The following is an 11161-nucleotide window of genomic DNA, read 5'->3' on the forward strand; positions in this document are numbered from 1 at the left end:
TTTCCCTAGTGCTGCAAGGACCAATTCTGATCCTATCTTCCCCGGGGTCGGGGGAGGTGATGAAGGTTGGTCAGGTAAAGGGAAATGGGATTCCATTGGCAGAAGATCTGCAGAGGCAGGTGGAATGGCAACCTTTTAATACAGAATGAAGATGGCACCCAATCTTTAAGCTCCTTGCTATGTCCACTCTGGTTTCCACTTACCCAGTCTTTCTTAACTGGTTCCAGATTGACTTCAAGAGAAGCATTTTGGTTTCCAAAGAGTAGTCCATGACAGTTTCCTTTTAATGTGTTTGTGGCTGTTTCAAGGAATGGACTGTGTCATTTAACCCCTCTAAGCTCATTTTCTCATGTATACAATGGGCAGTACATGAATACCTGCCCAATGAGCTGCTGAAAGGCTCAAATGGTGAACAATGTCCTGCACTCACTATAGGAGCCATAACTGTCATGGCTGTCTTTGCTCCAAATCTACTTTGTAAACTATGTCTCTGGGCACGTAGGACAAAAAGATGATTAAAACCTGGATTCTGCCCTCCCTTGGGTGTTTGCAGTCTAGAATCTCTGCTAAAAGTGCACATGTCCCCAGGGCAAATGTGACAAACACCACGAACAGCATAAAAGGAGCAACAGCTGCCAGAGGAAGGGTGGGAATGAGGAAGGCTTATGAGAAAGGCATCAACAGAACTGAATGTATATAGGTGGGCAGGAATTGGGTATTCAGAGGGTGTGGGAAGAGGACCAGTGGGAAAAGGAATGGTAGTAAGATCACTTATGAGGCCACTGGAGACAGCCTCCCAGGAGGGCTGGCATAAGGGCAAAGGGCACCTACTTTGCTCAGGTCTCCTCTCTCCATGGGATCCTCTAAATCCCTGGCTGGGGCCTTCCTGTTTCCCCATGGCCACATGAAGTCTCCAAAATAAGGTCTATTGACTGCGACTAGTTAAGACCACTGTCTCCGTCCACTTTGACCTTCCTCAGTCCTCTTTCCCCTCCTGTAGGTGGTGGTTAAGGGCACATGAGTATTTTGGTGAATGAGTGAAGAACTGGGCTAAAATACATTTGGGTTCTGTTGAATGTATGTGTGTGGTGGACGTCTTTTCTTTCTGTACAACCAGGTCATCACTAGCCAGGATTATTGCCAAGCAGAAAAATGGCCTCTAGAAATACTCTCCCCATTGATGCTGACTCTCTTGGCCTCAGGGCGTTAAGAGGTAGGAACAGAGGCTGACAACAGAGGCTGACCCACGATAGGTGCCATGCTGGCACCATATGGGGGTGGGTGGTGGAGGTGAACCCAGGTCTGAAATGTATGCAGCCAGAAATCAAGCTGTGAAAAAGTCTTCTGAATTGTATGCATTTCGCCAAATTTGACGAGACTCTTTCAAATGTACATGACTTTATCAGTAAGTTGTGAAACTGAAAAAAAGTCTTCCAAAGGTGTCAATAATGAAAGAGAAATTTTGACTTATCTTGCTAGGGGCAAGACTCAAGTATTTTTACCTTCTGTTCTCACCAGGACAGGTGCCTCTCAGCGGCTGCGTGATTGGCAGCCACCTGCCCTTCCTTTCCTCCTTTCAGCGTACACTCTGGTTCCCCCACTGCCCTTTTGTACTTCCTTAAACTGGAGCTCAGAGCACCACACCAAGGATAACTCCAAGGACGAACCCATCTCTGTGCCTCAGCTGGGTGGCTTGAGGCAAACCCCGTGACATCTCTGAACTTCCGTGTCCTCATCTGTAAAATGGCAACGATGGCAGTGCCTGCTTCACAAGCCATGGAGAGGAGTAATTGAGAGAATGCAAACAAAGCATCGCTGGTGTGGAGCAGCACAGCGAGCCTGGCACAGGTAGGGCCTGATAAGCGGTAGCTGCTACCACTAAATACTAGCATGGTTGGGGAGACAGAGACTGTAGTGACATCCTGCTGAGATGGCAGAAAGCCATTTGCCAGGGTGGCCTGGCAGCCATCAGTTATTGTTCCTAGCCACACACGTGCTCAGGGAGCGGCATCTCTTGTGCTACAGATCTGAGCCCATCTGTGAAGGCGCTGCACCTATACATGCACCTGCTGGCCTTTCTGTGGCCCGCTTGGCCCTAGCAGGGTTGGGTGTCTCCCTGGCTGGGCCCTAGTCATGTCACCCCTGATATACTCAACTCCTCACACATCATCTTCCCTCCCTGGCCCTCAGCCCCAGTCCACGGAATCTCAGAACTAAGCTGAGCCTAACTCATCAACCCATCCCTTTCCACTCTTCTTTTTTCCTTCTCTCTCTCCCTTTCTCCCTCCCTGTCTCTCTTTCCCCCTCCCTTTCGTCTTCATTTTTTCCTTGCAAATAATTATGGACAAAAATTTCCCTCTATGTCTATCCACCATGGTGCCTCCCATGATTCTAAGACTAGGAAATTGACCGTAAAATTTCAAAAATTTTATTTGGAAGAGATTGACGTAGGGTTACTACCTTTTTATTTTGTCAAGTGGGACTAAAATACACACACACGAGACTGTCACCACCACTTACTACCCCTTCTATCAAAGAAATGCTATTTCAGCGTCTCAAAATAGAAAGGACATAGTCTTTAGAACAAAAGGACAGTCATTTATATAGAATACATTTAGTTTTTAAGAGAACACAACATTTTCCTAATTTTTTTCTCATTTCGCCATGAGCCATAAAAACTTTGGACACCAGAGTTCAGACAACTATTGGGAGAGCTGTATAGTTATGCCAAGGATAATATAATGGATATTTATTGCATGCCAAATGCGATAAATCTGATAGACTCTACCATTTTCTAGTGGTGTGACCTTGGGCAAGTTACTGGCCCCCTCTGAACACTTTCCCACACTGCAAAGACAGGATATGCCCTGTACAGCGAGGGAGCTTCCACAGTGCTCCTTCTCTTCTGCTTCTCCAGGAAGCTCGAGTTCAAAGAAACCACCTTCCCTCCTGCTAACCTTCCTGCCTTCCTCCACATAGACTGGACCCAAGGACTGGGTAAAACTGGAAAGCTTCTGGCTGCAACTGGGGAAGCTTAACTAGTTTTCTCAGCACCCACAGGGTATCCACACCAGAGCTTCTTAGGTATGGGAAGACTGGTACTGTGTTGGTCTCATAAAGTTCACCTGGGAGATTCGTTAGCAATTGAGATTCCTGGGGGGCCGGATGGCAGTGCAATGGTAAAATGAGATGCTCTGTGATGCTGACACACATGGGAAGGTTCTGGGCTCATGTCCAGAGATATTCTTCTACACAACTGGGCACACCCAAGTCCATAATTCAGAGCTGGTTGAAGCTGGGGGTGGATCATAGCACCAAGACTCCCCTGTTAGGGGTGCTGTGTCTCTCTCTGTCTTTTTCACTTATGGGAGAAGAGATAAACTTAAAAAAATGAGATTCTCAGGGCCTGCAGATGGTGTGGTGTTTGAGGCACTGGATTCCTATATAGTCAACTGTGGTTTGAGTCTCAAACGTGGTGGTTTACTTTCTCACTTTCCCCTTCTCTTTCTCTGTCTCTCTCTGGTGAGTGCATGTTCTCTATGGTAAATTAGAAAAAAAAATGATACATAAAGTTAAATAAATGATTCTTTTTTAAGAAACGAGACTCTCAACTCCACAGAGGGGCCTGAGAAGCTTTTGAAGACCTAATTGAGGTAGAATCTTTTGTCTGCTTCAAACCCTTTTGCAGTGGGCAATGCATTTAAGCTAAAAATCAGAAGTCCTTATCGTGGCCTGGCCCTCTAGCTGCCTCCAGCCTTGTGCCTGTCTCCCTTGTGTTCTCCAGACACTCCCAGTCCTTACTCTCTCTTGCCTGAGGCGTGGCCTTCCTCCCATCCACACCCCTCTTCTGCCTGCTCTTTTCATTGGGTTAGCTCCTCCAAACTGCTCAGGGTTCTCTGCCTGAATGTCACTCCTTTAGCGAACCCCTGAAGAATATACTGATCCCTGTTATCCTTCTAACAGCATTCCACTCCTTCAAGTCACTTACCATAATTTGTATTTATCCTTATTTTTGTGCATGTGTTTTTTGAAATATCTGTGTTTCTCACCAGAACCAAACGGTATGGAACAGAACTCTGACTCAGAATTATGTCTCCAGTGTGATTCCTGGAACAGTAGCCACTCAGTAAATACATGAATTAATGACTGATTAAGCTATGACCCCACATCCCCTGAAGAGCAAAGTCCCTCCCACTTTTCCCCTCTGCCTGGGGTGCTCACAAAATGCCCAGCTCTGAGAATCCCTTACTGTACACAGTACAGGGGGTGTGGAGAAAATACAGCCCTGAGCTGGAACATGGATGGCCTACCCTGACATTTCATGGATCAGTCTTTTTTCCAGGAATGAGCAGGCAGTGGAAAAAAGGGAGGATTTTGCAATAGAAGCATCATAACTAGCTTTTTATTAATAAAAACAATTAATTTATTTCTTTCCTTGAGAGAGAAACACCCTCAATGGAACCTCATGCTGCAACCTGTCCCAGCCTTCCCAGTCAACCAGGATCACAGGCAGGTGTGCATGAACATTCGATGTGTATGGCTGAACCCTGATCTTCACATGGCTTCCAGTGACACCGAGCACCGTGCTGCCACAAGGCCATCTGACCAAGCCTATAGCTAGCTTTTGACAGGGCGGCTCTGGGTTTCCTGGAGAATGTCTGCTATGAAAACAGGTTGCTACAGGGAACAAACAGTGCAGACATCTCCTTGGTGCAGTGGAACAGGTATGGGCCAGTTCTGACAGACCTGACTTCAGCTCTTGGCTCTCTCGCTTACTTGCTTTGCGACCTTGGGAAAGGAGTCCAACCTCTCTGAGCTTCAGTATGTTCATTTATAGACAGGGAGTACTCACTCTCCCTCGTCAGGGTAGCTATGAGGTGGAATGAGATAATGTCTGTTGCGGGAACCTTATCACAACGTTTGGTACGTAGTATGTGTTCAATAATGACATGATCACACTTGGCCAAACGCTTCTGCAGGCAGGGGCCATTTAAAAAAAAGTTGCCAGCAGGTACTTGCCCTTCCCAGAAAAAGATAGAGATAGAGAGAGAAAGTGAGAAAGCGCTCCTCAGGGGGGATAGTCACACCTGAGTCTCTTCTCCATCTCTTCCTCCCGTCAGGATTTTGGACACTCATGCACGCACACCTGGCAAGTTTCTCAGGTCGCCGGGTCTGGACTTGAACCACTCTGTCAGCCGTGTGCAATCTAGTCTCCTTAACCACCATGCCGCGGGCTGGCTCCATGTTTGTTTTAGACTTAGCATCTCAGTACAGTGCCTGGCACATAGTAGATACTTTAGAAGTCCTCTTTAGTGATTTACTAAATGGTCAAATGTATTTTACTTCAGGAGGATTTCTCTTTTTAAGGAAAGGTCTCCCATGGATAAAAATTTCTCCTTCTCCAAGTACTCAAACCAGTTTCTTTCCCTGTGGGCAACATAAATCTTTGTGTTTTGAGACCTCAGAACTGGAGGATTAACATGTATATTTGTGGGCGTGGCTTTATCCTGAGTCATCTCTGAGACCCTCGCCCTTCCTGGTGCTTGTAGGGGTGGAAATTCATCAGCCTCAATTAGAATGAGAGGGCTAGAGAATCAAATCAATGGGGAGAGAGATTCCTATTTGGTTCCAGTGCCATAGAGAGCACAACTGTTTCTTTGAAATTGACCTTCATTTATTTGGAGGGGAAAGCAGTTAGTTCAATAATGGCTTCCTGGTGCCTTTCAGCATTTTAAAAGACGGAAGAAAGATTTGGAGCAAGGCAAGGTTCCAGTATTTTCTAAACAACTCACTAAGCCTAGCTACTAGTTGGCTTCCCTGCATTTCCTGCTAACACCCCACCCCCCCCAACTGCCCTCAGTCACTGCAATACACATCCTTCAATAGCTCAGTGACTTTCTGAGCTTCTGACCAGGCCTTCCCCAGGGAGGTGGGTGTTGGTCTTTAGTATACTGAAGATGTTCTTGGACATCTTGTGCATGGCCCATGGAGCAGAAATACTGCTATATTCCATCCCAATAATTTCCTGTCCCTCTCTGGCCTAACTCCAGGGGCCAAATAAAGAGATTCTTGTTTAGAGGAGTCCATCCTTGCTCCTGAGTAAGTGAGCAGTGGTCCCTGATCCAACTTGGTGTGAGGCCATAGGGAAAAGGTGGGGAGGAGGTAGGGACAGTATTACAGGTGGGAGGGCACAGCAGGAGACAAGAGGCCCTGCTCTACAGAGAGCCCAACCCTGCTCCTAAAAATAAAAATAAGGGAAGAAGGAAAACAAATGAGCCCCGAGCAGGATCTGTAGGGAGCATGGCTATTTTCCCTTCTTCCCAGGAGGAATCCTAGTCCTTTTCTCCCATGGAGAAAAAAAACACAGCTATGGAGATCTCATGCCATCCAGGCACCTGACAGTCTATCACCCCCTGGAAGTCACTCCACTGTGCCCTTCTCTGTTTGGCCAAGCACCATCTTTCTCCAGAGTAAAAAACCCTTCATGGAAAATTTAGAATTTGGAACCTTCTTCAGATTCCAAAGGAGTGATTGTTCTACATCACGCTACTTTTATTTGGGTGTTCTCTCGACTCAGAGGATGTAGAAATCCACATCTCTGTTTTGCTGGGATGCTCCTTCTAAACTATCTAAACAACATTATTTAAGTAGCTGCTCTGTTTGAGGCTTCTTGAGTACCGTTTGAAGTTCATCTCAAATCAAGACAGTCCCAAACCCATGGCCTGGAGTCCACATGCCTTACCTTCTCTGTCGAAGTTCCAGAGAAGGATGTGGATGGAGTTAGCTCAGGTGCTGCTCTTTGGGAGATCTTTGGGAGATCATGAACAAATGAGAGAAAAGTTCTCATTGCTAGAAGAGCAGAGGCAAGCTCTGAGAGCATCAGGATGGCAAGAACTTCTCACTTGTGATTATATGGAAATATAGGACCTGAGATGCTATGAGGATGAGGTCTCAGAAGAGCATGGTCAGGGGCTGCTGGCCCCATAGCACAGCAGTTAGGTGCTGTGCAGGATGAGCTGGGTCCTACATGACTAACTGGGGTTTGAGTCCCAGCTCCACTGGCATCAGGTCATGTGCACACGTGCCCCGATACTGATAGAATGTTGAATTGGAGGGAAAAGGATCGGGCATGACAGGACCCCATTGGGGGATACAGTTTCTCCCATGAGCAGAAAGGAGAGAAAGGGTGGGGAATCATATGAGTGAGAAGGAACCGAGGGCAGACTTACTGACTTGGAGAGCAGGACCAGAGAGCCACACCAACCCTCGCCACGGAGAGGCCCGGGACATCTCAGCTTTGTAGCATTCAAAACCTTGGCACAGGATGCTGGAGACTAAAGGGATATGAGAGGCCTATGGCCAGTGATTCTTAAAGCCTAGTCTATGGACCAGCTCCTCAGAATCACCTGTTGGGCCGATTAAACATGCAGACTCCTGGGATCCATCTGATTCCTGAGCCATATTCTCTGTGGGTAGAGCCCAGGCATCTACATTTTTTATTAAGTTTTGCAGGTGATTCTGATACTAATTTAAGTTGGAGTTGCCTTGTCGTCTGCTCTGTTCTGCTCCAAACACAGGATAGGAGGCCCCGAGAGGTAAGCAACAAACCCACGGTCACAGAACTGACTGCTAGTGGAGCTCAAACGGGAACTCTCTGCCTCCTGTGAGAGCAATGCTCTTTCCATTTCAACACACTGTGAGCCTCCTCACCTCTTTGGACCTCTTTCCTCGGCCCCTCAACAGCCTGCATCCTGAGCCCCTCTCTCCTGCATCAGACTTCTCCTTCCCAAGGAGAAGTGTGTTCTGGTCACAGCCTCTGCAGGCTGGAGGGCAGGGACAGAAGGGAGAAAGAAGAAAGACCCTGTCCTCTGTCTGAGCCTTTAGTAACAGGTGTGAGACAGGCAGATGATGAGAGGAGGAGAAAACACAACGGGCGCCTGAGGGGCGATTGGAGTTTGGTTTACAGCACTCAGAGTTAACTCTCAGTGAGTATTTGCTCAGTACCAGATACTGTTCTAAGTCCTTTCCATGCATTCGTGCACACCCCATGGAGCAAATAGTAATTAGTCCCATTTTATAGATGAGGAAACTGAGGCTCACAACAGGTGCAGTCATTTGCCCAAGGTTGTGAAGCTAACAAGAGGCCAAATCACCTCCACATACCACCATAATCTCTGTAACATCCCAAGGCAGTGTAAACCATCTTCCACTGTTAACCTAATGAGCCTGCAAAAGGACCCTTAGACCTTGAGCAGGAACAGCTAGCTTCTCTGCAGTAAGATGTGATCACTCCTGGGGGGACTGGGGAGTAGAACTTCAAACCCTTTCTACTTAATACCACTGCAAATACTTCTGAAAGGCATTAGCCTGCAAGCCTGCTTTAGAAAAGAAGATGGAGTAGGTTAAACTGCTTTTCTTCTTTATCTTTTTCTTTCAGTTTTAAAGGTAACTCTTGATAATAGTTTGCCTTCTTTCCATTCACATTTTTTTTTCTTGAAAGCAGTGTATCTTCAGAGTTTTGGTTGCCTGAGGGCTCTGGTTATATTCAGTTCTGGTGTGATTGCAGGTGTATGTAGCCAGTGGTGTGTAGCAGCTGTTACCTCTCCTGACATCATGGCACAGTCATAAGGACTGCCTCCCTCCATTCATTTTTCTGTAGTGTCCCCAGGGATATGAGAAGACATCAAAGCAGATCAGCACCTCAGAGAAGGGACAAGGGTTTTCCAAGCCATGTGGGCAGCAGGTCACAGTACCCTCCTCTCGATTTACCTCCTACTCAGACCTTGACTTCTTTCTTAGAAGAAACCAGGTAGCCTTGAGAACACTTCGGTCAGTAGGACCATCAAACAAAAGAAGACGGACACGTTTTCAGAAGAGGGGAAGGATGCGTTGAATTGCATTGATGTCTGTCACAGCTGAAGGTGAGGGACAGCTATGATTCAGTTCTGGCCATTCCATACACCAGGAGTGAGGACCATTTCTGGGTAAAGACTGAGAATGTGTGACTCTGGGCATCTTCTCTTTCCATTCTCAAGCTGCATATAACTTACAGCCTGGGTGGCTGTGAAATGCTCTTATTCACCCATAAAGAAGGCAGTGCACTGAGGTGACAGCCAGTGGTGTAGGGAGGAGGGAGATGCGGGCTCTGCAAAGCTCTTGAGAAGCGTGGTCTCTGCAAGAACCCTGGAAATGCTGAATGAACACTGCCTTTCTGTGGACGAGCTGCCTCCCTGCTTCCCAAGCGCCGTGTCTGCAGTAACTACAAACTATTTTGTATGCTGCATTTGTGACGCTGTCTTAGCCGACACATCATTACTACTGAAATAATGCTGGTGTGATGTTCAAGCCAGTGTCCTTTTTAATTATTAAACCGAGGCTGTTGAGTGAGTCATTCCAGATACCAAATTTTCCTCCCGTGGTTCTATTTCAAGTAGCTAGTACCTCAGCCTGTTCCACTGACACCTGAGTTGGTTCTCAGCCAGCTGCCCAATCTGCAAAGCCTTTGCAGAACAAACCATATTATCCCAACACACAGATTATAAACACACACACACATACACACACACACACATACACACACACACACATACACACACACACACATACACACACACACACATACACACACACACACATACACACACACACACATACACACACACACACATACACACACACACACATACACACACACACACATACACACACACACACATACACACACACACACATACACACACACACACATACACACACACACACATACACACACACACACATACACACACACACACATACACACACAATCAAACCCACGAAAAACTTTAGAGTCAGCAGATCAGGAAAGCCAAGATCTGAACAAGCCCAGTTTCCCTCTGCCAGTCCCCAACTTACCAAGTGGTAGAGCAATGAAGAAGGGGAGCCAACACAAGATGAACATACCGACCACAATGCCCAAGGTCTTGGCTGCTTTCTTTTCCCTGGAGAACTTAAAAAGTTTGACAGCTATGGAACTCCGGGGGTTGTGGCCCTTGGCCTTGGTACTGCTGAGGGTGTCCTCATGAAAGTTCTTGGAGTGGATTCTCAGGGTCAACTCCTTGGAGTTGGACATCTCCTTCATGACACCCGCCTCCAGGTTCTTGGTGGTCCTCTTGGCAACGATGTAGACGCGGCAGTACATGACCAGAATGACCGCCAAAGGGATGTAGAAGGAGCCCAGGGAGGAGAACAGGGCGTAGAAGGGTTCTTCCGTGACCCCACATTCTTTGTCATCGTTGGGTGCAGGCTCCTTCCACCCAAGGAGAGGCCCAATGGAGATGACTGTGGACAACACCCAGACACTTAAGAGCGCCAAGATGGCCTTCCTCCGGGTGACCAGCGTGGGGTACTGCAGAGAGTAGCGGACCCCGATGTAGCGATCGATGGAGATGGCGCACAGGCTCAGAATGGAGGCCGTGCAGCACAGGACGTCCACGGCCGCCCAGATGTCACAGAAGATCCGCCCCAGCACCCAGTAGCCGAGCACCTCCAGGGCAGCGGAGAACGGCAGGACGGTGAAGCTCAGCAGCAGGTCGGCGATGGCCAGGTTGACGATGAAGTAGTTGGTGGGCGTCCGCAGGTGCCGGTTGCAGGCCACAGACAAGATGACGAGGATGTTACCCACGATGGCAAAGAGGATGAAGGTGCCCAGGACCAGGCCCACAGAGATGGCCCTGGTGATGTCCAGCTGGGGCAGTGTGGAGTTGCTCGAGGTCTGGTTGGGGCCAGTGAAGTTGGCATTTTTCAACTCTCCCCAGTGGGCAGGTGCTGATGTGTTGTGGCCGCTGTCCAGATGGGGATTCATTTTAGAGTCCGCCCTCCATAGCCAGGGGGGTGATTGGGCTCGGAAGGGCTGCGGCGAAGGCTCCTCAGCTGCCCTGAAACTTTGCTTCCTCCGTGGTCTTCTTCCCAGAGGCGCCCTCCTGGCGAGAAGTCATCTCCCCCGGGCAGCCCAGCCCGGCAGCACGGCTCCTGCCTGCACCGAGCCGCTCGCTCGCCTGTCACAGGGAGGAGGAGAGAGGACGAGGCGGCAGCTCCAAGTTTAATGGTCCACGTCAGGCGCGCCGGCAGGGCTCTCTGGGGAGCTCGGGGAGGCGGGGGCGGCGGGGGAGGGGGGGGCCGG

General features: G+C 48.4%; 1 protein-coding gene across 1 annotated transcript in view; it reads right to left on the bottom strand.

The window, feature by feature from the left end:
• ADRA1B (adrenoceptor alpha 1B) overlaps window positions 1-11161 on the bottom strand; it is a gene marked incomplete at its 3' end in the record, with an annotated part of 110111 nt that overhangs the window by 43312 nt on the left and 55638 nt on the right. The window contains exon 4 of the mRNA XM_027766954.1: window positions 9895-11036. Within this exon, the coding sequence (XP_027622755.1) occupies window positions 9895-10843 (949 nt within the window). The remainder of the gene's footprint in view (window positions 1-9894; window positions 11037-11161) is intronic.

The sequence above is a fragment of the Tupaia chinensis genome, unplaced genomic scaffold (genome assembly GCF_000334495.1).
Source record: "Tupaia chinensis unplaced genomic scaffold, TupChi_1.0 Scaffold143796_1, whole genome shotgun sequence".
Taxonomy (NCBI): domain Eukaryota; kingdom Metazoa; phylum Chordata; class Mammalia; order Scandentia; family Tupaiidae; genus Tupaia; species Tupaia belangeri.